The 25,968-nt window shown below is 49.4% G+C and overlaps 1 protein-coding gene across 1 annotated transcript in view; it reads left to right on the top strand.

The window, feature by feature from the left end:
* The window catches only part of LOC147913150 (ATP-binding cassette sub-family C member 11-like), a 66,762-nt gene that overhangs the window by 10,650 nt on the left and 30,144 nt on the right, over positions 1–25,968 (top strand). The window contains 18 exon segments of the mRNA XM_087420309.1: positions 2,446–2,619; positions 3,435–3,582; positions 3,740–3,790; positions 4,016–4,119; positions 5,474–5,581; positions 9,244–9,504; positions 11,538–11,609; positions 13,749–13,873; positions 15,594–15,666; positions 17,319–17,456; positions 17,458–17,483; positions 17,485–17,521; positions 18,563–18,564; positions 18,781–18,913; positions 18,990–19,086; positions 20,600–20,689; positions 21,099–21,202; positions 24,458–24,655. Of these exon segments, the coding sequence (XP_087276435.1) occupies positions 2,446–2,619; positions 3,435–3,582; positions 3,740–3,790; positions 4,016–4,119; positions 5,474–5,581; positions 9,244–9,504; positions 11,538–11,609; positions 13,749–13,873; positions 15,594–15,666; positions 17,319–17,456; positions 17,458–17,483; positions 17,485–17,521; positions 18,563–18,564; positions 18,781–18,913; positions 18,990–19,086; positions 20,600–20,689; positions 21,099–21,202; positions 24,458–24,655 (1,941 nt within the window).

Below are 25,968 nucleotides of genomic sequence, written 5' to 3'. Positions count from 1 at the left end.
TGTTAAACTGTATCATTAATTTCTGTTAGGCCTCAAATACGGAGGATGCACTTGGCTGAAGTGAAAGGGTCCAGGGCAGCCCTTCTTCCTGTTTATCTCAGGAACGTCAGCATAGTGATTGCAAACTTCCTGTAAGCCAGACATTGTCCCTAGTGCTTTACCTAGTTAGCTCAGTCAGTCCTCTGACAACCCTCTGAGGCCGTAGTTTCTCTTATTGTTCCCATTGTCACAGAGGTGGAAACTGAGGCGCAGAAAGAGTAGGAATCTTGTACAAGATCACGTGGTTGGTAAGCAGGAGAGCCTGGCAGCAGAGTCCAACCTCTGAACCAGTGCCCTTACCTGCCTCGCGAAGGAGACCTTCTGCACTGAGGTCTGTCCTGGTGCGTTTTCTGGACGCCTCTGTTCTGAGCACCTGCTGTATGCAAGGCCCAATTTCCCAAACCCCTTCATAGAAGCATAAGACAAGGTGGCCCCTTTGGAAGTGGAGACGGAAGTAGCTGCTCGCGTGAGGATTTCGAGGGTATTGCTTCCACAAATTTTATTTTAAAACTAAGCTCAGAAACACCTGAATACGCTCCTTGGAAACAAAATGAAATAGTCTAGATGATTCCCTTGACCTGTTCTTACGACTTTCCTTATGCCTGGAGGAAACCGCCATTGTCAGTTTGGCTTGTGTCCTTCCAGGCTTTTTAAAGTGTATTTGGTGCACGTGCGAGTTACCCATAGACAGCATATCGTATTTGGTGTGTGTGTTTTTACATAAATGATACCACATTTTGCATAGTGTTCTGCAACCCGTTTTACCAATAGAAACTGTACAATGTAGACTTTTTGGGTGAGTTGTTACATCAGTGGTACCACATCATTTATGTTGTTTTGTAATTTTTGCTCCCACCTCGCTATGTCTCAGATCCATGTCAGCCCCCAGAGATCCTCCTCATCCTTTTCTGTGATGCTTCCTCATCACTACAGCGCTTTCTTTTTTCCCCCATTTGTATTGAGATATAATTGACATATAGGATTGTGTTAGTCCAAGGTACACACATAATGATTTGGTATATGTACATACTGCAAAATGATCACCACAGTAAGTTAACATCCATCAACTCACATAGTTACAACTGTTTTTCTTGTGATGAGGACTTTTAAGATCCGTTCTCTTAGCAACTTTCGGACATACAATGCAGTATTGGTAACTATACTCTTCATGCATATTTGTAACTAGGAGTTTTTACCTTTTCCCCTACCCCATATAGCACTTTCAATGTGCCAAAATAAAGTGTGTTTTGTGTGCATTCTCTCATTCAGTGGTCACAGCAACACTACGAAGTAGGTTGTTTTAGGATTCCCATTTTACTGATGAGGCGACCGAGGCAGAGAGAGACTGAGTGATGTGTCTGTGGTTCCACAGCTAGTAAATGACAGGTCTGGGACATGAACTTGACTGTTTGCTCCAGGACCCAATGTTACCTAATACTTCTTGAATGGATGCTGTAACCCTTCCCCACCAGTGGCCATTTAGGATGTTTGCAGGGTTTTGCTGCTGTTAGCTGTGCTGCAGCGAACATCCTTGCGTGTGCCTCCTCCAGCTCGTGTGAATGTTTCTCCACCGGGGAATGAAAGTGCCAGGTCATGGGGTCATGCAATTATTAATTTTAAAAGATGCTGTTAAGTTGCCCTCCAAAGTGGCTGTAGCATGATGTGCTCCCTCATACACTTTAACTTTGTTAAAGGCTCGGCCTGGCACATGTTGGGAACTGGAGGAGATCAGGTTCAAGTTAAAAGAAAATCACTTAAGGGATTCAGATTGGTCATCCTAAAAGACATCAGTGAACTGCTTCCTCAAATATTTCCTGATTGGGAATGTCGACTTTTATGTAACACTGAACTAGGCAGTTTATGTTTGGGAGCGGGGAAGTGGGCCAAAGAGTCGACAGGAAAAAAGAGAAAGGAGAAGGAGAAGGAAAAAAGACTCAGCTCCTGCCTGAAAAATTCAGTTATGACTAATAGTAGTAGAATGAATAGAAGAGGATAGAATTAAATGGCATATGATAGAATAGAAGACCAGACGCCACCCTCTGGGATCTGGATGTTGGTAGTAGCAGCAATAATATAGTAAAACAGAACTTTTGTTGAGCACAGTCTACATGTGCAGATACTGTACAACTCATGGCCATTCTCACAACAACCAGACAAAGTAGGTATCATGATTCCAGGTTCTCAGGTGGAGAAGCGGAGGCTCAGAGTGGCAAAGTGACTTGTCCAAGGTCACACAGCTAGTTAGAGGAGAGGTGTGCACCTAGTGTGTCTGTCTCTGCTGTACCACCCCGCCTTTCAAGCCCTCCTGCAAGGAGAAGACATGGTGAGGCACCTGCCACGTGCACCTGTGGCCCCTCCTGGGTACCTGGAGAGCTGACCTGTGCCCACGGGCTTGCTGTCTTGCAGGCCATCAACTTCTTCGCCAACGACATAAACTACCTGTTTGAAGGGACGTACTACGGCCCCCTGATCTTGCTCGCCTGTTTATTGCTGATTGCCTGCAGTGTCACCTCCTCCCTCATTCTTGGACCCACTGCACTCATTGCCACTGTTTGCTATCTCCTGATCTTACCGCTGGAGGTACCGTCTTTCTTTGCTGCCTGTTTGATGCTGGCCGTCCCCCAGAACTCCCGGGGCTCTGGCATCTGGGTGCTTCTGAGTGGGAGGGGTGACGCATTGACTGTTCGTTCCATTGTGGTTGAGATTCAGCCTCAGTTCCCAGCTCCAAGGCTTCTCTGGATACGACGTTGGCTGAGCACATAAGAGGTGACTCTGACTGATGTGCGAGTCTACCTCGTAGGCTTCTGTGAGGGAGTATCTGCTTCACAGACTTCCCTCAGAAGGGGTCCTCTGTGGGAGGGTTTTGCTGCTTCTCTTCCGCCCAGACAGGGCTGATGTAATACTGCAGACAGCGTTTAACATCTGGCTGAGCACAGGATAATGGGGGAAGGGAAGCAAATTGGCTGCCAAAGAGTCAGGTGAAATAAATTGTGCAAAACAGGAAGGGACTCTTGGGTTAAGCGGGCTCGGAATTATCGCGTGTTTTCCTCCCTCAGCACGGGTACTGTGATCCAAAGCTGATTGTAGTAGAGGGTTGAGGGCTCCCGAAGGCAGAGGAGTCACAGCCGCAGCCTGGCTTCGGACCCAGGAGAGAAAGGCCTCCAGGCTGTGGGCGGCAGGTGTCCAACCCGATGGGCTGGAGAGGCTTCCACTGGAAAACCTTCAGCGGGGCCCTGGATCCCAGAGTCACGAGTGACTCAAACAGTGCAGGATTCAACCCAGCTATTCAGTCCCATCTGGAGGTGGCCTAGGAAATACTCCGAGTTGTCCTGCTCAGGCCAGGCTGAACTCTCCGGCCCTTGTCAAAAGGAGCTCTTGCTGTATCCTGACTGCAGGTATTCCTGATCAGAAGGGTTGTGAAGATACAGAAGGACACATCTGAGGTCAGCGACCAGCGCATCCGCGTGACCAGTGAAGTCCTCACCTGCATTAAGACGATTAAAATGTACACGTGGGAGAAACCATTTGCCAAAATCATTAAAGGTGCAGAAAACCTGGCTTTCTGCTCAGACCTGGGGATGTGATGGTGGGCCACTCCTCTCACCTTCCGGGGACTTCATTCATGTTCTGAGTATTGTTGTGTGCTCCTTGGGGAATGTTCTTGTGGTTAATTTCAGTGCATTTCTTTTTAATCTCCTAGACCTGAGAAGGAAGGAAAGGAAACTATTGGAGAGGGGTGGGCTTGCCCAGAGTCTGACCACTACTATCTTTTTTTTTTTTTTTAAGATTTTATTTATTTTATTTTTCCCCCCAAAGCCCCAGTGGATAGTTGTATGTCGTAGCTGCACATCCTTCTAGTTGCTGTATGTGGGACTCGGCCTCAGGATGAACGGAGAAGTGGTGCCTCGATGCGCACCCGGGATCCGAACCCGGGCCACCAGCATCGCAGCGCGCGCACTTAACCACCAAGCCACAGGGCCGGCCCTGACCACTACTATCTTGTTCACAGCCTCCACAGTGGCCACAGTGGTGATGTTCCTCATCCACACGTGCTTACGGCTGAAACTCACAGCTTCAGCAGTAAGTGTTTGGGGTGCTCTGTTTTCCCCCATATTGATAGGGAGTTTTCTCAGGTGTCCTTTCCCAGCCCATGCCCCTCAAAGATCTGAAGGTTTTGCAAATGCATAATACAAATTGGTGTGATTTCCAGACTTTTAGGGTGCTCAGGCTTTCTTCCATCTCAACACATCTGACGAACTGACACCCCTTGCATAGCAGCTGTGGGAGGGAGAGTCGTCTAGAGGTGCAGGGGAGGTGGGATGTGTAGTGCAAACCCCAAAGATTCTGATATACTCCTGAGGTCGAGAATCCTAAATTGAAGAGTTTCTCTGGTCCCAAAATTGGGCCCTGAATATGCACTTTAAATAAAGGTATAGCTTCCTCTGCGTTTTTCTTTGTGGTCTGACCCTGGCACTGAGAAGCAGCAGCTGATTTCAGGGTGAGGAATCCCAATTCTTTGAGGAGAATAGGTCAGGGTGCTGTGCTTGGAGAGGGTGGAAACCAGCCTGGCAGGGCAGGAGACGGCACCCGGAGCAAGAGGGGAGCATGTGAGAGTCTGCAGCCAGGGGCTTGATTGTGCTCCAGACAGCAGGCCCCTGTGCTTGGCCATGGCACACCCCAGAGGACCACGCCTGAGGTTTGAGGGTGGCATTGGGGGCTATGTACAGAACACTGTCAGCGGGACTCTTGGGTCATGTGCACTCACAGGATGCAGGATTAGAGTGAAGCATTCCTGCCCCATTGGAGTCTATCTTGAGATAAAGCTGGAAGAAGATAGGGGTGGAGATGGCGCGTGGATTGGAAGGTCCCATTCTGGGATTCTCAGGGCCCAAGGTGGTTTGCCACAGCGAGGGAAGGTCTCCGGGAGCGAGTGAGGCATGGAATAGGCTTGAAGCCTAGGCAGATTTTGAATGTTAGAAACGAAAAGTGTATCTAAGGCAACGAAGAATATATATGATCTTAGCAGCAGTGATAAGACCGAGCTATGTCGTTAGTAGACAGAGCTCTCTCACCTGTGTTTTCTGTGCTTCCCAAACATTCCCCCTGTACCAACGTTACAACTTGGGGCACTATGCCAGTGGGGAATTGAGCCTGTGGTGCAGGGAGACCTGCCCAAAGTTATAGAATTCCCAGTGGCTAAGCTACTATAGGAACCAGGCCTTCAGATGCAGGGACTTTAAGACATGTGCCCTTTTCCCCACTTTTTCCAGCCCCCCCAGTACCAGCTTCTCCTCTGCCAGATGAAGGACCTGCCTGTGGGAAGCTGCGGGGTCTGGCTCTGTGGCTTGATGGGGGCCTCAGGGATGGGGGCCTCAGGGAGTGAGAGAGCAGGACAGAGCTGTGACCCTCACTGCCTCCTTCCCTCCTCATCCAGGCCTTCACCACGGTGGCCGTCTTGAATCTCATGTGGCTGACAGTGTTCTATGCGCCCTTCGCAGTCAAAGGCCTCACGAATTCCAGGTCTGCAGCTGAGAGCTTCAAGGTGAGTGAGCAGACGACTGGCTGCTCGGCCCTCTGCTTGGCTGGTCCTTTGCCTCAGCCCCCACGGTGTTCCTCTTAAATGTGACCCCTGGCCAAGTCAGAGTCCAGCCTAGGTGGAGAGGGATTGGCTAACTTGGTGACCTCCTCTGCCCAGGCTGGTGTGGAGGCTGGCAAGATGGATGAATCAGGCTGGCTCTCCAGCCCCAAGGAGATTTTAGGATAGTGTATCCAAGCCAGGTCTCAGACCAGAGGTCTACATGCTCTGTCCAGGTTTGCGTAAGGTTACCCCGATGGTTTGTCTTTTAAAAAAATCAAATCTAGGGGCCAGCCTCGTGTCCTAACGGCTAAGTTTGGCATGCTCCGCTTAGGCAGCCTGGGTTTGGTTCCCATGTGCAGACCTACACTGCTTGTTGGCGGCCATGCTGTGGTGGCGTCCCACACACAAAATACAGGAAGATTGGCAGAGATGTTAGCTCAGGGAGAATCTTCCTCAGGAAAAAAAAAAAAAAAGGAAAACATAAGCAAAAAAATCGTATCTATTGCTTGCATTTAGAAACCTGGACATTTTATATAAAAACTCAGCTTTCTGGATTCTCTTGTATAATCTGAAGATCTGACAAGTGGACCTTCATTCTCTCCTGCCCACAAGCAGCTGGAGCCGAGGCGATAGCTGCCCTGTGTAGATGGGGCATTTAGATGCAGTTTGCTACAGCCTCCACCTTGCCCTATCTCACCTCGAACCCTGGGGCTGTGTTTTTCTTATCACTTAACATTTTAGCCGTGGGCTGCTGCACTTCTTTACATAGCTGGTCTTGCCCCTCCAGGCATCTGAGTTTAAAAACTCTAATCTAAATCAACTTTTAAAAGACATTTTATAATCATCTCAGTTAAATGCGTTCAGTCCCCGATCTATATCATGCATTCATTTATTCAAAATTATTTACTGACAACCTGCCGCCTGCCAGGCTCTGAGAATTACGCAGTGAGCAGGACCAACAGGGTCCCTGCTCTCAGGGAGTTACAACCTGGTCCTGGACACAGACAGGTAACAAGCACGTTAATGCAAAGAAGACAACATCATGTCAGATGAAGAGCTATGAGGCCGGTAAACAGTGCCGTGTTCCAGGGAGTGAGTGGGGAGGGCTGGGGCTCTTTGGGTGGCTGGTCAGGGAAGGGCCTCTGCCGAGGTGACTTTGGAGCTGAGTGATGAGGACCAGGCAGAAGGAACAGCAAGTGCAAAAGCCCTGAGCTGGTGGACTTGGCTTGTCTGATAACACACGACAGCCCTACCATCCACAGCCCCAGGAGCCCCCTCACTTCTCCCCTGCAGCCCTCAGGGCCCCCTGCCGCCTTCCTCCTCCCACTGCTGCACTGGCTTCTCCCATCCTCCCCCGTGGTGCCTGTTTTCACCTGCTGGCTGAGCAGAGATGAGGAAGCTACAACCTGGGCTGAGAAGGGTGGGTAGGGGTGTTCACTGAAGGAATGGCTGGAGAGACAGCCTGGAGGTCTGAGAGCCTGTGGCTAGAGAGTGGGAAGGGGGTGGGATGGATGCAGTCATGGTGGGAGATGAGGAGGCAGGAAGGACAGGTCTCAGGGCAAAGATCTGGATCCCTGGGCTGCACTTCCTCATGGCATCAGAGCCTCGAGCTGGCAGGGCTGCCCCTTTGGATGGGGAGCTCACTCAAGTCCCCTCACTCATCAGCCATCTTCAACTCTTCCTGCTTCAGTCACTTAAGTTGTCTATCTGGCCCCTTAGGCGTTTGACTCTGAGAGCCCCAGGCTGGAAGGAGGAGGCATGATCCCCAAGGCCATGACTCCCTCTTCCTCCTCTGTGTGCCTGGGGCTGTGAGGGCACTGTGTCTCAGTGCCCTGTGCCCTTTGGCCCTTGGACACCAGGGAGCCAGCTTCCAGAGGCAGGGACAAGAGAGCTGTGAGCCCTCGGGGAGGACTCCTGCAGGTGGCCTCAGGTAGAAGGTGAGCTGGATGCTGGGAGCTGCAGAGGGTGCACACTGGGCTCTGGAGAAGGCCCCCAGGGTGTGCACTGTGGGAGGGTCTGGAGACTATCTTTCCTTTGTGCCGTTTCAAGTGAAAAGCACTGAATGGCATGGACAAAATTAGAGATTGAGACTTTACTTAGAGCTTTTGGGGGTGCGAGGACACGCTGCTTTGTTCCCCATAAACCCGTTTATCAGCATTCATTCGTATCCAGATGTGTGCTTGTCACACTGACTCATTAAGCTAATGTGCTACTCAAATAGTGTTTAATAAAATTACAATCTATGTGATAAAAATCATTTTTGTTTTGTTTTTTTGTGAGGAGATCAGCCCTGTGCTAACAACTGCCAATCCTTCTCTTTTTTTGCTGAGGAAGACTGGCCCTGGGCTACCATCTGTCCCCATCTTCCTCCACTTTATATGGGACGCCGCCACAGCATGGCTTGCCAAGCAGTGTGTCGGCGCGCACCCGGGATCCAAACTGGTGAACCCGGGGCCACCGCAGCAGAACGCGCCCACTTAACTGCTTGCGCCACCTGGCCGGCCCCTATAAATCTTTTTTTTAAAGCAAAGGAATGAAAACCACAAAATTTGGGACAGTGTTTACCCCGGGGGGAGGGCTTGGAGGGTGTGGAGGGCTTCACTCACACCCAGCAGGGGGATGAGATGGGCAAGGACCCCAGAGATAGGTCAAAGTTATGGCTCTTGGGTTCAGTGGTGGGCTCACGGATATTCATTATGTTTTTAAAAAGAACTAAACAGTAAGTGCACAACTAACTGAATAAAATAGAGAGAGCTGTGCAATTCCCAATGACCACTGTATGCCTTCACCCAAATGTCATAATTAATCCAATTCAAAATACCTGAGATCCAATTTGAAAAAAAAGAAACAGAGCACTTTATTCGTTTGAAAATAGCTTTTTGTTTTGTTTTTGTGAAATACTATGTGCTTACTGTAAAAAGATGAGACAATGCAAAAAGGTACAGGGAATAAAAGTTTCTCAGCATCCTCTACCTAGAGATAAAACCATCGTCCCAAATGTCAAGAAGTATCCTTCTACATCTCTTTCTAAGCATATCTCCAGGTAGAGACATGTGGATGTAATTTGACTTCCATGAGATCATATTCCCACCCACCTTTTTTAGCGCTCGAATTCACATACAGTTCAACTCTTGCATTTTACAGACAGGGAGATGGAGACAGACACAGAGACAAGGGAGCTGTCCATTGTCAGGATTTGAAAGGTATGACCCGAAACAACACTGTGTGGTACATGGGCATACCTTTCACTTTTAATAGTTATGAATGAACTTTCATTAGAGAAACTACACATGAATACTACAAGTCAACAGGTGTTATCACTTCAGAAGAGGCTAATGTGGGTTAGGCCGTTAGTCACTGTAAAATAGAACAGAATAGAACTAAGAGAGCAGGTAGTATGCAAATATGAAAGAGTGGCCTAGAGGTCCTAAATTTGGAAAACCTTGATTTAGAATTTTCACCAGCTGAAACTGGGCCCCTCCTAATTGGCAATGGTTCTTCAAACTTCTACTGTTTATTGGATGTTCATAAATGAGACCAACGGGCAGGCCAGCAAAATGGACACACGTTCCTACTGGACTAAAGAACTGAATTCCTCCTCTCTCCCATTGTTTTTGTCTGTGCAGAAATTTTTCCTCCAGGAGAGCCCTGTTTTATACATCCAGGCATTGAAAGATCCCAGCAAAGCACTGGTTTTGGAGGAGGCCTCCCTGTGCTGGCTACGGACCTTCCCCGGGATTTTCAAGGGAGCCTTGGAGATGGGAAGGAACAGACATACTCCCAAGGGGGCGACCAGGGCTCAGCCACCTCCAGGTGCCCTCAGGCCAGAGGACAAAGGGGGCAGCCTTGCCCCAGGGTTGCACAAGATAAACCTGGTGGTGCCAAAGGTAGCCTTGTCCAAGCCATGCAGACAGGATAGCTGCCAGACTTTTGGGGCCTGAGGCTAGGAGCTTGGCCTGGCACCTCACCATTTCCTTAGCCAAAAACCGCCCCCTCCAAATCTCCCTTTAAAATACAAATTTTTCATGGAAGGCAAATACAGGAAGTCTTTCATACTTTAGTGTGAATCAGTGGATCATGTAAAATTGTTTTGTGATGGCAAGACCCAGAATAGTATGCTATGTGTGTGCTGGTCTTTGGAGGGACCAAAGACACAGAGCAGAGAAGAAGAAGGAGATTAGACTCACATTTATGATGTTGCTAGTACGTGCCGGGCACTATCCTACATCTCAATTTGGTTATTCTGTGAACTCACCCTATCTGGCTTCTTCTCTGCCTTATGTTTGCAAAGCCTAGCTTCCCTGCTCTGTCCAAATCTCCCCTCTGCATTTTCTTCTCTATCATCTATTAAAATCTAGTAATAGATATTAATATCTAATAATAATAGATATAGATAGTTATATCTATATCTAATAGATATATCTGAAAAGATATTAATCACCAATAGTAAATGATATTAACATATAATAGTACAGATATTAATATCTAATAGCCATTATCTATTTACACTTTCTCCCTTGGCGATCACTTGTAATCTCATGGCTTTAAATTTCATCTCTATGCTTTATGTCTAGCTTTGAAGTCTCCTCTGAGCTCCAGGCTCAACTGTCTATTTAATTTTCTCCTCTTCAGTGCCTGTTAAGCATTTCAAAGACAACAAGGCCAACACGGAACTCTTGATATTCCCCCTCTCCGACCCATTCCCCAAGTCTCCCCCACCTCAGGAGATAGCACCTGAGTGGTCCAGGACCTGGAAGTCACACCTGATTCCTTTCCTTCCCTCCTGCCAATCCTATCCATCAGCGAGGGCTGTCAGCTCTACTTCGACATCTCTCCTGAACCCAGTCACCTCTCACCCTAGTCCCCTCCATGCCCTAGCCCCAGCCACCATCATGCCTTGCCAGCTCCTCTAAGAGCCTCCTGACCAGCCTCTCTGCTTCCACTTTTGTCCTCTCATGATCCACTACCACGCGGTGCACAGAGGGATCTTTCTAATCCACAAACTAATCCAAGTCACTCTCCTGCTTAAACCCTTCAGTGACTTCCCACTGCACTCAGGATGGAGCCCAGGTTTCCCGAGCACCCTGCCCACCTTTCCGACCTTTTCTCCCATTTGTTCCCTCCACACCAGCTATACCAGCCCTCTCAAGGTCTTTGGCAGCCAACCTTGTTCCTGTCTCAGGACCTTTGCACTTGCTGTTCCCATACCCTGGAACCTCCAGATCTTCCTGTGTCTGGATCCTACTAGTCATTCAAGTCTCAGCTGCAATGACCCTGCTTTAAGAAGCCTTCACTGGCCCACTCATCTAAAATTGCTTTAACATCCAACTTTCTGTCATAGTAGCCAATTTCATTTTACTTATATCACTTATCACCACCTGATTATTATTCTTTTGTTTGTTTGCTTATTTGTTTCATAGTTTGTCTCCCCTCCCCCACTAGAATGTAAGCTCAGGAGAGTTCTGTTCTTCATTACTTGGCATGTAGCAGAAACTCAAATGACTATTCGATGGATGAATAAATAAATGAATGAGTGCATGTATGAATTCTGTGAGGCTGGCTTCATTATGCCCATTTTACAGATGAAGAAACTGAGGCACAGAGAGGCTAAGTGACTTGCCCAGGACCACAGAGTAGAATAGATGCTGATCTAGAATTTGGGTTTCTTGCCCAACAGGGCCACCTATCCATGAATTGCTCTCTGCCACTTCCATGCTTCTTCCTTCCCTTGAGGTTGCCCCTTCCCACCTCCACAGACTGACCTCAGAGGTCCTCTTGAGCTTTGCTCATCTGAGGGGCCTTAGGGTAGGTGGCTAATTTGTTTTCTGTTTGTTGTTTTGTGTTCAAACAATAGACCCTCCCTGGGCGAGTAGGAGGGTTGTGCTGTCCCAATGCCTGTCTGTCCTCCTTGGCTTTGCAGGGGACCATGGTAGGGGTCTGTGGCAACACTGGGAGTGGCAAGAGCAGCCTGTTGTCAGCCATCCTGGAGGAGGTAAGAGACTTGTGACCCATGCGTGTCCACCCACAGGCAGTCCCAGGGCTCCCAAGCTGGAGTCGCCCAGTAAGTCACACCATCACTGTCTTCCTCATGGGAGTCGGAGCCCATAAAATTTTTGTCAATTGAAAACGGTTGAGCGTGCGCTGAGGGGAAGGTGAGTTGTAAATGTGCTTCCTCCTGACCCTGAGAGGTCACCTGAAGATCCATCCTCGCCTGTTCTCTCTGCTTTCCCCACCCTGTTTTGTAATCAACCAGCTATCAGGGTGGTGATACAGGGTGTCTCCAAAATGATAATAAAGTCATTTCACGAGGCCAAACTCAGAGTGGGACATGTGTCCCTTGTGAGGCAGCATCAGGAGGGCCATGAGGAGGGAGAAAAGAGAAGGAGGAAGAAGGGGGTGGAGAGATGGCCCTCTGGATGGGATAAGACAGTCTCAACCCCACCAGTAGAACTGTGCTCCTACCCTATGAGACCTGAACCCTCCAATTCCACTGACTGTGGACGTTCTTGAGGTCTGCTTTTTCCACAGCCATGCAGACATGTAGCTCAGCCCCTCCCTTCTCCAGATTCCAAGAAAACTATCCCATTCCCCCAAACATTTAAGGTCACATTGCACACCTGCCAGCCAACAACACCTCACAATGGACACAACACCTGGTACGTGTTTCTGGCCACCTCCCCGTGGGGGTTCTCACCAGCTCTTCCCCTCTCAGCCCCAGCCTCGCCCCGTCCTGGGGCGTCTCTCTCTTCATCCTCCTTTCTTGGAGGATGCCATCATCCCTCCTTCCTCCATTGTTGGGAGAACTAGCAGGTCCTTCCTTTATTCAGCTCCTCCTCACCTCCTTCTCCCAAATGTGCATACCAAACTCAGCGCCTCCTTGGGATGTGGTCACATTGTCAGCAGAATTCTCTCCTAATACATCAGTCTGGCAGCTCATTTCTTTGTGCTACACGTGTCTGGACTTTTCCCCAACTTCTTTGTGCTGGGGAGAAGAAAGACTCTACTTTTTCTTCTTTTAAATAGTAAAAATAGTTTAAATAGTACTTACATGCCAGGTCCTGTGCTAAGAGCATCTCATTTTTCCTTCAACCCTGAAAACAACCTATGAGGAAGGCACAGTCATTAGGACCAGTTTATAGACGAGTAAATGAGGTCCAGAGAGGTGACTTGCCCAAGGTCACAGAGCAGGTAAGGGCTGGAGCCAGGGCTGAAACCAGGTCCACCTGCTGTGGGAGCTTTGCTTTTCATCACAGCAGCCTTTCCTGTCGGCTTCCATTCAAGGCCACCTGCCTACGTGATAGTGGTTTGTCAGTCTCTTCTTCAGATGAACCACTTTGCTCCCAATAAAGGAAGACACAAAGATGTCATTGTAAAGTTTTGTTCTCATTAATTAAAGCACGACTCCACGTCAGAAGCAGCACAAGATAAGAAAGAGAAAGGAGCACATGGTGACAAGGTCCTGTGCTGAGGTGACGGGGATGGGGTTATGGCCGTTATGTTTCTTTAGGGTGTGTTTTTAACCTTCTCATGCAGAAGAGCAGGAAGTACACCACATTGAAGACACCTATACTCACCACCTAGATCAACAGTTGGCCCCACTGGCATGTTTCCCACATCTATGCAGATACATATTGTGTAGAACTATTTTATTACAGAGATTATGACACTTTTTCCACTAAAAACTTCATCGTGATGCCAAAAAATAGGACATTTTCCATCTAACCACGATGACATTATCACACCTGACAACATTAGTAATAATTCTGTGATATCCAGGGATGCTCAGAGAAGGCCTGGAACTTTCCAACTCACTGTGAAGAGCAGGGAGGTGCTTCTTGCTAGAGAATGGGGCTGGGGAAAGAAGAGAAGAAGTATGGGGCATCTTCAATGCAAACTGAGGTTCAGTCACAGCAGGAACGGGGCTGCTTAGTTCCCTCTGCTGCCCATGTCCTCATGGCCTCCCTCAGACTCACGGGTGGGCCTGGCAGGACCAAGTTAAAAGTCCCTTTTACTTAGGAGAGCCCCCAGGGGCCCAGAGGGCAGTGGGGCCCTGGGCACTGTGGCTGCTGAGCCAGGCAGGGTCTGTCCACTGTCCCACCCCGGTCCTGAGGCTGGACTCACTCTGCTGCAGATGCACATGCTGGAGGGCTCAGTGGGGGTGCATGGAAGCCTGGCCTATGTCCCCCAGCAGGCCTGGATCATCGGGGGCAGCGTCAGAGAGAACATCCTCATGGGAGGCCAGTATGACAAGGCCCGGTAAGCTTCTGGAAGGGGCGGAGAGGGACATGGGGATGTCTGGTGGTTTGGGGAGGGACCCCCAGCTACTAATAGTCAGTTGACAACTGCTAATACTGGCAGTGTGCTCACTTACATGCATCACTATGGTTCCTCCTCACTGTGAAAGAAGGACTATCATCATACCCATTTTCTGGACGAGTCAGCTGAGGCCCCAAGAAGTTAAATAATTTGCCCAAAGTCACACAGCTGGGAGGATATGATAGAGCCAGCAGGATATGAACCCAGTGGCTTTCAGAAACTTAACACTTAATTATTATGCTATATGGCTCCAAATAACCCTCCCCCAATAGTACTGATTAATTCCTGACCCGTCAGTCAAAAGGTTAAACAGATGGGGTGATGAGGCTGTGCCATGTAATGGAAATGAGTTTGGATTCACGGCCTACATGTCCGGCCATCTCCCATCCGTATCCCTCCGTGCCCTTTGTGGCCTCTCCCTCCCAGGTCCTGGGTTGACCTGCTTGAGACATGCACTTGGAAAACTCGAGTGAAGTCTATTCAGTGAAAGACCCATGAAAACTGCCCTGAACGCTACAGCTGTGCTTCCAACTGTGCTGCACTCTGGCCTCCTTTGACTGTTTGCTGGATTTTGCAATCTGCCCCGGGTAACAACACTGAGAGCATAGATACGTAGGTGTATACACGGGCTGTCTCCAGCTGGTTGTCCCGTGGGCTCCTCAACATCAGCTCCAAACCAACTCATGAGCACCCTGTGTGCCCAACCCCCATCCAACCTGCTTCTCTTCCCAAATTTCCCAATTCAGTTTAATGGTGTCAGTGAACTGTGCACCCCGGCGAGCCTGACGCCTCCTCCTCTCTCTTCCACATCTAGTTGGTCGCCAACCCTGGGCAGCTCTATCTCCTAAACATCTCTTGCAGTTCTCTCTTCTTCTCCACCTCCCTCCAGTTCTGGCCTGTGATCTTTTTCTCAAACTCTTCCCACTGCCCCAGCCCTTGGCTCCCTGTCTCCAGTCTTCTGCTCTGTTCCACCCTGTGTCCCGCTTCAGGAAGCTGTCCGAACACACAGCTCTCATCTTGTCATTGCTCTCCTTTCAGATTGATATGACTCATAGGGCAGTGTTGAAATTCCTGCCGAAAATAAAAGTGCACCAACTCTTTGCCTCAGCAAACCCAATGCTTGGTGTTTGATGCATAGATAATTTCACCCACAAACACAAAGACCCATATATAAGTATGTTCACACTGCATTGTTCATAGTAGCAAAAGACTAGAAACAACCCAAACGTCCATCACGGAGGCACTGGTGACATAATACACGGTGAAGCCATAGAATGGAATACTATGGTGCCATTAAAACAATATAAACCTGTTTATGCTGCACACAGACACATATGACTGGATTATTTCTGAATAAATACATAAGAAACTGTAAAGTGGCTGCTTCCAGGGAAAGCAAGTGAGGGTCAAAGATGGGAGAGAGACTTGCTTTTCACTGTATCTTCTTTTTGTTCTGTTCAAGTCTTCACTAAGGGCATGTATCAGATTAAAAGAAATGAAGGGAGGAAGGAAATGAAAAAGCCTCCTGTGGTTTACCATTAGATGCAGGATTGGGTCCACAGTTCTTATCATGGAATGCAAGACCTTTCCCTTCCAAACTTGGGAAGGCTGGAGGTCCCGCAGCCCGGCCCCTGCCCCTTCAGCTCTCTGTCCATCGCAGGTACCTCCAGGTGCTCCATTGCTGCTCCCTAACCCGGGACCTGGAGATTCTGCCCTTCGGAGACATGACGGAGGTGAGTGGGAGGTGAGCCTCCCCCAGCTCTGTTATGATGGTGCCTTTGTAACTGTTTTCTGGGGTCTTCAGGCTGCCTCCCTGGGTAGGTAGAGGAGGGCCCCAGCTCTTCCTTCCAAGGCAGCCCGATCTGGCCCTGCAGCTGCTGCCTCAGAGCCTCCCTCACTGAGGGAGGGAAGTTGGGGCTCATCTTACACTGGGAGCTGGCAAAGAGGCTACCTTCCCCACAAGGACTGGGAGCTGACCTCAACCTCCTCCTCCTGGCGCAGGAGGATAAGAGGATAAGAACTCTCCCAGCCAGGCCCTCTGACCACCCACCCACCCTGCCCACTCTGACCAGCACGTCCTTTGTCAGTGGGAACATCAGCCATGGCCCCACAGTGGCAATTTGATTTCTGACTCCCGCATTTTCCTGATAATTCACCGACTTGCAAATCGGCAGCCACCTTTAATCCACATGAGACCCTCGTAAGATAAAAGCAGTGCTGTTCTCTTGATTTTACTGTCTAATAATAGCTCATGTGCTGAGCACTCATCACATGCAAAGTTCTGTCCAGCAGCCGCAATGTGTTGTCTAGGTGAGCCCCAGGGAACCCTAGGAGGTCAGTCCTTTAATATCCTTCTTCTAAAGGGGGGACTGTAAACCCTGGAGGGCAGAGTGTCCAGCTGTCTTGGTGACAGTTGTCTCTTCAGTAGGAAGAAGGAGGTCTGGTTTGTAAAATACATCAAGAAGTGTATTGACCTCATCAGGCTGCTTTGTAGTTTAGACAAGCGGATATGTACAAAGTGCTTTGAATAGTGCCCAGCACAGGTGTTCGCCCATCATTAGAACAGAGGAGGCTTTTCCTGTTTTTGCTGAATGAGTGACTGATGGGGAACTGAGCCTTGGCTGGGCCAAGCAGCTTGTCCAAGGCACACGGTGCTGAACTGGAGACAGAGCAGACAAGAGGTCACCCGGCCGCTCTTTCAACTCTGCTTCTTCTCGACAGAGACCCCAAGAGTTTGTGGCTGAGCGGGGACTGGGACTTAGCCCCCGGCTCCCTCGTCCTCAGAGCCTGACTGAGGGATGGGTGATCCGGCAGCGGCCTGGAGTGCTGGTCTGCAAGGGGCCCCAAACCATGCTGCCCAGTAACTGGTTGCCTGTGACTGTCTGTCACTCCTGACATAAGGTGTCGTGCACGGTGGCCTTTCCCATGACAGCAACATAGAGTCCCAGCCTGTGTCCTGTGGAGTAGTTGTGCACAGGACACACCCCTGACCCCAGCTGGTGGTCTCGCAAGTTGACAGTTGCAGTCAATGGAGATGGAAAATTCGAATAAGATGTAAGAAGGTGCTGTTTCTTGGGCATGAATGATTCGCTTTTTTATCTAAATTGTTAAGGGTTTAATATGCCTTCTAAAAAGTTGGCAGGTTTAGAAAAACTGCATCTAATGGTCAATGATAGAATTCTGATTAACTGAAAATCAGTTTTTTCATCCTCTACTAAGCACATTTTGAAAACTATTTTTTAAATGCCAGGGGTGCCAAATCCTCAGGTGTCCAGGAGTGTGCACTGAGGGGGCTCAGTCTGTCACACCCGCCCAGCAGGCTGGTTTGGGCACAACTGGCTGTGCTCCCCCTTGAGACACGGTACGTCTGGCTGCCTGTCCGCAGATCGGGGAGCGGGGCCTCAACCTCTCTGGGGGACAGAAGCAGAGGATCAGCCTGGCCCGCGCTGTCTACTCTGACCGCGACGTCTACCTGCTGGACGACCCCCTGTCGGCCGTGGACGCCCACGTGGCGAAGCACATCTTTTGAGGAGTGCATTCAGAAGAAGCTCGGGGAAGACCGTGGTCCTGGTGACCCACCAGCTGCAGGTGACCACCCTGTCAGGGCTCTGGCCGTGCCTGACGGGTCACGGAGATCCCCGAGGCTCTGCCCTGTCAGTGTCATTCGGTAACAACCTCACAGCTTCTGCCCCTTCATCTCAAACTGGACCCCAAATCGGGGAGTGGTGCAAAGAACGTGCATTTCCTCTGCTTTGCACGTGGACGGAATAGGCTGGTAAAAGATTTGTGCGGCTGGTAAAAATTGAAACCAATTGTTAAGGTTTCCTTTATCTTCAAATTTTTATGGGCAGGCTCCTGCTTTTGAAGTTACAAAAAAAGGACGAAAATCCCTCAGAGAAGAATTCCCCAAGTCTCGCCTTCTTCCCTCGAGTGCAACGGCTGTGCCTGCCGCTGCCTCTCACACGTCCTTTACCATAGATACTTTCATTCTTGGTTTTGGCCTCACGACGTTGCTCTCATTTCTCCCTCTTCCTCTGTTTTGGCCTTACTATTGTTTTGATATAAAGTATTTAAGACATAAAAAAGGGGTAGACAGTAATCTGATGAAAACCCCCATGTCTCCCACGCAGAGCCACAACCACACAGGATCCCTGTCAGATTGCATTCCGCTCCCTCCCTCCTGCTCTCCTCACTTTCCTGTCCATCGTTCCCTGCACATCTTTGTCCTTTTACAACATACGTGTGACTCTCTGCACACGACAGGGTTCTTCTGCATATTTCAAAACTTTATGTAACTGATATTTTACTGTGTCCTTCGGTAATTTGCTTTGTTCGCTCAACGTTATATTTCTGTGGCCTTCCTTGTTGATACACGTAACTCTAATTGATCCTCACTGGCATAGTATTCCAACATCTGAAGATACCAAAATTTATTTCTCTAGGACGGACACTTAGGTTTTTCACATTTTTCACTTTTACAAAAAATGCTTCAGTGTACATCCTTCTATGTGTGTCTTTTTGCACTGGTTTGAGAGTTTTTTTAGGGTAGAGTTTTAAGAGTCGAATTATTGGTTCATAATTCTTCAAAATCTTTAATTTTACGGCATATCGTCAAATTGTTTTCCAAAGTAGTTGTAACAATCTCCACCCCGCCCCCCATTTTATGACGGTTCCCTTGACCTCCATCGTCACCAATGCTTGGGGTTGCCCAATGTTTAACCATTTGCCAACCAGGTGGGATCAATAATATTTGATCGTGATTTAACTTTTACATTTCCCTTTTGAATAGCCAAGTTGAACGTCTTTTCGTATGCTTGCTGAAGACTTTATTTCTTCTGACTCTTCAGTATTTAGTTTTGTGACCAGATCATTTTACTAGAAGGTGGGAACATCTGTGAGAAAGGAACTCACCGTGAGTTATTACAGAAAAAGGGGCGATACGCCCAACTCATACAGAAGATGCTCGGGAAAGTCACACAGGTAATTTCCACCCCACCCCTCCCTCTCGCCCCATGGGGAGGAGCCCCCTGCATTCAGGGTGTGTGCTTTCTCCCAGGAGGGGCTGCAGGACACAGCCAAGAGGGCGGAAGAGCCTCAGGTGGAAGGTCAGGCCCAGACCACCTGCCGGGAAGAGCCTCTCCCTGACAATGCTGGTAATGGTGCTGGGATGGGATGAGAACGTCTGCATGCCTGCTTGTGCCCCCAGAGGTCCCGGAATGCCCTCCTGGACCCCGGACAGGGCCATGTCCCTCAGTGTCCGGATCCCAGACATCACACACACAGGTTACAGATCCAGGCAGTTTAGGAGCATGATTTTGGAGCATCCAGGGAGTGAGTGTTATGCGGGCACAGCTGAGGGTGTGCAGGGGCAGAGGCAGGGGCAGAGGCAGAGGCAGAGGCAGGCTGGGGGTAGCTCTGGCCTGGAGTGGCGTAAATTTACAACTTTGCAAGGCATTTGGACATTTATTCATTACATGTTTGTTGAGAGCAAATATTCAGAGTAAAGGTGTCAGAAACCAGAAATGACTTGGGCCCAGTTCTGCTCGTCCAGGAGATCATGGCCTTGCTGTTTTTTGAGACAGGGCAGCAGAACAGAAAGCCCTTTATTTTTAAAGTAAGAACGTTCTGGATGTGAATTCCAGCTCTGCTGCTTCAAAGCTGTGTGACCTTGGCCAAAGAACTGAACCTCTCTGAACGCTCACTGGCAGAAGTGGAGGTAATGGTGGTTGCTTTGCAGTGTTGTAGTGGAGATCAGATGAGTCAGGTGTGGGGAAGCCCCAGCACCGTGCCTGGCACATTGTAGGCTCCCGTCACCAACAGCGTCTTCAGCTGTGAAGGTAGAAACCGGTCTGGTCAGGAAAATAACTGGAGGAAGGGTGTGGATCACAGAATGAAAGGTGAAGTTGAAGAACCAGGCCTCAGCAACTTTGGGGTCTCAGTAGCAGGAACAGGTGCAGAGTCTTTTGGAAGTAAACCTGCTCCAAACGTATTCCTTCCTAGTGTAATTTCCCTCCAGATTCAAATGCAGGAAGAGTCCCCTTCCCCAGGAAAAATTGGGGTGTTGTTATTAGAAGGGAGAGTGTCAGGCAGAAACAACAGTCACCCCACAGTGCTGCCTCGTGTTGTTGTCATCAGCAGCATCTCCTGGTATCTCCAGGTACTGGTCTCCCTGCCCTGCTCTGGGCCAAGAGTCGGCCTGGGCTGGTGTCACCGCTGTTTTTGAGGAGTTGTCTCAGAAGCGTATTGCTGCCAAGCATCTTAGCAACCATCTACTACAGGCCCGCCAGTTGTCAGATGAGGAAACAGAGAGGTTAAGTGATTTGCTTGAGGTTGCACAGTACTGTGATGACAATTCTGGAACAAGTTTCTGGTCCCAGGTCATTGCTTTCTTCATTCTCTCCTGCTGCCTCTCTCAACTCATGAAGCTCTTGAGAAGCCCAAGCCCTCCAGGGTTTATTGCATGGCTGGGGATGGAACCCTTTCCAGACTCTCGAGTCCGGGTCAAAGATGACCTTCAGCAGAGTCTTCCAGGGAAAACCTGCTGGTCAGAGTCAGACTTGGGTGGGGCCCTGCAGCAGAAGGCTGTGTAAGGAGTCTTCTGACCCCGGATGGAGATGCAGGAGACCGGGAGGCATACTTCTTCCTTCTTCTCTTACCCTGACCCAGTGCTGGAGAATCAGCTCATCAACACAGAGAAGATGGAAGAAGGGTCCCTGAGATGGAGGGTCTGCCATCACTACATCCGGGCAGCCGGAGGTACGGTCTGTCAGCTGCCCATGCCAGGCCTGGGGCTCTCTCTAGGGCCAGCCCTGTCCCTACTGGGTCAGATTGGAATGTGTGAGGTCACGTAGGTCGAGAGACACAGGGGAGTCCTGCCATTCATGGGTTTAACAAGGCTGGTATGACTGTCACCATGTCGTAGATGAGGAAGTGGAATGTCACGGTCATTTGGTACCTCGTCCAGGGTCACATAGCTTGTAAGTAGTAGAGCCATGATCGAACCCAGGGCTTTCTGACTCAGACCCATGTTCTTTCAAGTCCTCCAAGGTGTCCCAGGTGGATGGGGGTCAGGGAGATGCGGGGGCTGTGGGGGACAAGCAGCTTTGTCAGCAGTTGCCATGTACCTTCTTGTGGCACCTGTGTGTCTCACCCCTCTGTCTCCCAGGATATGTGGTCTCTGTCATGGTTTTCCTTCTCATGGCGGTGTTCATCTTCCTCATGACCTTCAACTTCTGGTGGCTGAGCTATTGGCTGGAGCAGGGCTCAGGGGTGAGTGCTGTGGTGGGAGTGGGGTGCGTTTCTGTGGGCTTGTGTGGAGTGGGTTGCTTGTTCCTCCGTGGGGCCCCATGAGGGCCATGACAAGCCCAGAGCCTTCCGTTGCCAAGTTGACAAATGGAGGTCTGGAGAGAATCTCTGGGAGCCCGATTTCTGGCCTCCCTCCCCACTGGCTCGGTTCTCCTGAGTTCAGAGTGAGTGGTCACCTATGCAGTCTCGTCGGGACAAAACCAAGAGGTTTCTGTCCCCAAACAGCTCCCAAGAATGCTTTACAGTCCACCTTAGGGACTTTTTCCTTTGGCAGCAGTTTCGCCTTCTTGCTCTGCTTTGTTTAGCATCAGCCTCTGCACTCCTTGTTGGGGGCTGAGAGGCCACTCCAACGATGAACATGGCTGACTTCAGTTAAAGCGGGGAAAACAGACTTGACTCTGTCACTGCTGGCAGCAGGGGAGAGAGCTGAGCCCCACTCTCATTTGTGCAGAGGTGATTTGGGCGTTTTCAAGGGAGAAGCAGGGTGGGGGAGGGCAGGCTCGGGAGAGTCAGGAGGTGAAAACTACAAGGGTTGGTGAGTGTCCCTGGGACTGGGCAGCTGTGTCTGTGAGCTGGCAGTCACCCAAGTTAGGGGTCTGTCCTTCCACAGAGCCTGGGAGGCAGGGGCCCTGTCCTTCCTGATGATGACATTTCAAAGAATGGTTCTCAGGTCCCGGAGAGAGATGCTTCTGAGTTGCAAGAGACACATGTTCACAACTGTGAGCCCCTTCTAGTTAGTGCTCTGAGGAAGGGAGGTCAGGGCCTGTCATCAGGTGCTGGCCAGAGCCAGCAGTCAATTTTCCTGTTAGCATTTGAGCTCCTCAGGCAGCATTCTAATGGGGTGGGGTTCTGAGGTCATCCTAGGGACACGCCTTAAGCTCTAGAAGGACACATGCTAGAGTTTGGTCGAGTCTCTCAGTGCAGGGGTCTGGAGGGAGTTGTTCTGCACTGAGAGTTCTGCAGCTCTCAGCCATTATGTGCCTAGTTAATTCACTAATCTCCCCATGTTCCAAGGTATCACTGTCCCCATTTTAACTGTGAGGAAACTGTGCCAAGAGAGGACGAAGAACTGCCCTGGGACGTGCAGGTCCAGGACTGGACCTTGGTGCTCTGAATCCAAGCCATGATTTCCAGTGCTCTACATGGTTAAATCTGGGTCTTGTGTCAGGAAATCAGAAGCCACTTGAAGTCTTTAGAGCTTCCAAAGATTTAACATAGGAATTCGAGGCGACACGTGCACGGGAGGGGCTGGAGGAGATGGGAGATGTGGGCTCCAGTGATCTCAGCAGCAGGCAGCACTGAAGTGGCAGATTCTCAGAAGGACGGCTGACGGCTGCAAGCCACTGGCCAAACTCCACGTGCCACACACCTGCCACAGCTGCCACCAGCGTGTGATGGCTTCTCCTCCCATGAGTGGGTCTCCTTGGCAGAATCTAACCTGAGACCTTGCTGGCAGGGAGTCTGGGAAACCGAGTTCTCAAGCTCCCCCTGCATCGCAGTTGAGAATGTAGAAGGGGCAGGGATGCTGCTGGATGATAATCAAGCACCAATTTCTAACACCATAGAGCGAAGGAAACTGTCAAGCTGTTTCTACCCTGACAGAAGCAAGGAGGCCGCTGATAGGAACAATCAGGGTGAAGTGGGTGATGGAGTGGAGGGAAGAGCCGGAGTCAGGGAGACAGACCAGTTAGGCTGCTGTAGTAGTGGTCCAGGGGACGTACGATGCGGGCCTAATCCAGGGCAGGGCAGGGGCGAGGGAGAGGAAGGGAAAGCAAAAGAACCGAGCAGGAAGGTTGTAACATATAGTTTCACCTTGTACCAGCTACTGAGTCTTCCGTGGCCCCAGGGGAGAAGGCTTTTTCTCCCGGCTGAATTTCACCCTGGACTCAGGTGGTCTGACCCCCTCACTCACTGTTTTCCTCTATTTGCACACAAGGCTTCTGATATCCAACGTGCAGGTTTTCTCTGAGGGGTAGCAGAATATGTGACCCAAAATATGCCAGTTTAGCATGAGGATTATTTTGAGCTAAAGGCAATCCGAACTGTAGATTCAGGAAAAGATCTTTACCTTCCCCTCAACTCCCTAAATTTGCGTTGGAAAGGGGCCTTGTACCAGGAAGAGAGATATTACTAGAGATGCCTTTTACCTAAGAAATGTCTCTACAAAACAATGCAACATTGTTTTGCAAACATCTCCTCTCAGCTTCCTGTGAATGGCCTTCCTTCCCATTGTGTCCCCAAAACCCTACCCCTTTCCTTAGCTCGCGGTCTTATATAAGCCTCAATTACCTGACTGCCTTTTGAGCCTCATATCTTTGGAGTTGCCACACATACAAAATTAAATTTGTTTTCTCCTTTTAACCTGTCTTATGTCATTTTAGTTGTTTGAACAGTCACACAACATGGAATGGTAGAAGAGAAATTTTTTCTCCCCTACACCTCACATCAACCAGTTCTTCTCTGCAGACACCAGCTGGGTGTGCTACAATTCAATTCAATTCTGTAACTGCATACTTGGAGTTAGTGTAGACCTCATGGGTTAAGGGCTCAGTCCCACAAGACCCCTCCATTTCAGATGCCTGTTGTAAGTCCAGACCTCCTGTACTTCTGATGAACCAGCTGTGAATTGGGGGTTCCCATGACCCCCTCCTTGGGTTTGATAATTTGCTAGAATGGCTGACAGAACTCAGGGAAACACTTTTAGTGGTTTATTATAAGCAGCCAGATGAAGAAGTACATGGGGTGAGGTCTGGAAGGGTCTCAAGTGCAGGAGCATCTGTCCTTGTGGAGTTGGGGTGCACCACCCTCCTGGCACATGGATGTGTTCAACAACCCAGAAGCTCTCTGAACCCCGTGCTTTAGGGATTGTTTTGGTGGCTTCATCCTGTAGGCATGATCGATTATTAACTCAATCCACAGCCCCTCTCCCCTCCCTGGAGGATGAGGATATGGCTGAAAGTTCCAAGCTTCTGCTCATGGTGTGGTCTTTCTTGTGACTAGCCCCCATCCTGAAGCTGTCTAAGGGCCCCCAGCCACCAATCATCTCGTTAGCTACAAAAAAAAGACACTCCTATTGCTCCAGAGACTCCAAGGGACTTAGAAGCTCTCTGTCAGGAACCAGAGTCAAGGGCAAATATTAGAACAAAAAATGATCCTAGCACCCCTATCTCTTAGGAAATATATTTCTCATCATTCCACACCCCCTGTTCTTTCCTGAAGACCAACAGTAGCCGAGAGAGCAACAGGACCACTGCAGACCCAGGTAACATCCTGGACAACCCTCAGCTGCCCTTTTACCAACTGGTGTATGGCCTCAGCACCCTGTTCCTAATCTGCACTGCAATCTGTTCCTCGGGGGCTTTCACCAAGGTCACGAGGAGGGCATCCACAGCATTGCACAACAAGCTCTTCAACAAGGTATGGGCCTGGACACTGGGCCTGGCCACAGGGTGAACCCTGACCTTGCCCCATTTTTTTTTAGTGTTTATTTTTTGAACAGTTTTAGGTTTTAAAAAAATTGAGTAGAAAATACAGAGAGTTCTCATATACCCCTCACGCCAGCCCCACCATTTCTCTTATTAACATCTTGCATTAGTGTGGGACATTTGTTACAACTGATGAGCCAATACTCATATTATTATTATTATTAACTAAAGTCCATAGTTTACATTAACAGTTCACTCTTTGTGTTGTATATTCTATGGGTTTTGATACTGACATGTATCCACCATTAAGTATCATACAGAAGAGCTTCACTGCCCTAAAATCCCCTGTGTTTCACCTATTCAACCCTCCCTTCCCCCAAACCCCTGACAACCACTGATCTTTTTCACTGTCTCCATAGTTTTGCTGTTTCCAGAAGGTCATACAGACGCAAGTGTTCCCTGGTCACTGGGTGGGTGGGCGAGGCCAGAGAATGAGGTGAATGCATTGAAGCTCTCTGCTCCTGGAATTGTGACTCTAACATTCAGTGTCCCTTGCTGGAGGGTCAGTGGTCACACCATTGCTGGCGTCCTTTGGCTGGGAACTGTCACATCTAGAGTCACTTATAATTGCCCTAAGTTCCCTTTGAAGTGGGTATTACTATCCTCATTTTACATATGAGAAAACTGAAATCCCTTGTGTGTTATGGTTAGAATGTGTGCTATGGTTAGAATGTCACGTTGTCTGTGTTATCACACTGCCTCTTGGAAGTGTCATTCCTCTCTCTCATTTATCAAATATTACTATGCGCCAGGTTCTGTGGCAGGCGTTGGGCTTACGATGGTGAATGAACAACGCAGGTATGGTTCAGGCCATCATGGCCTCATTGTCTCATGAGGGAGACAGACAAGAAAACAGGCTGTTGTAACATGGTGTGCAAAGTTACCCACAGGGCGGGGACACACAGGACCATAAGAACATAAGGGGCATTAGTCCCAGCATGGGGGTGGTGGAAGGAAGATTGGGAGTCCAAGAAGGCTTCTTGGAGGAAGAGACCTCTCTGCTAAGACCTCAGGATGAATTGGATTCGCCAGCTCAGGATCAGGAGGTGACCAGAAGCGGAGCATTTCCAGGGACTGAATGGAGTTCAGGAAGGCTGGGGCCCAGAGGGGAGAGTAGGGGTTCTCAGGAAATGAAGAAGCACCCGTCATTCCTCGTAGACGCCAATTGTGTTGACATTCAGTGTTTCAATGTTGGGAGGATGAGGTGGAGGCATCTCCCCACATCTCAGATAAAGCAATGGGTTT

This window comes from Ceratotherium simum, chromosome 30 (assembly GCF_057802395.1).
Source record: "Ceratotherium simum simum isolate JZ-2026a chromosome 30, ASM5780239v1, whole genome shotgun sequence".
NCBI classification, from domain to species: domain Eukaryota; kingdom Metazoa; phylum Chordata; class Mammalia; order Perissodactyla; family Rhinocerotidae; genus Ceratotherium; species Ceratotherium simum.
This window is presented reverse-complemented; position numbering and strand designations above follow the sequence as displayed.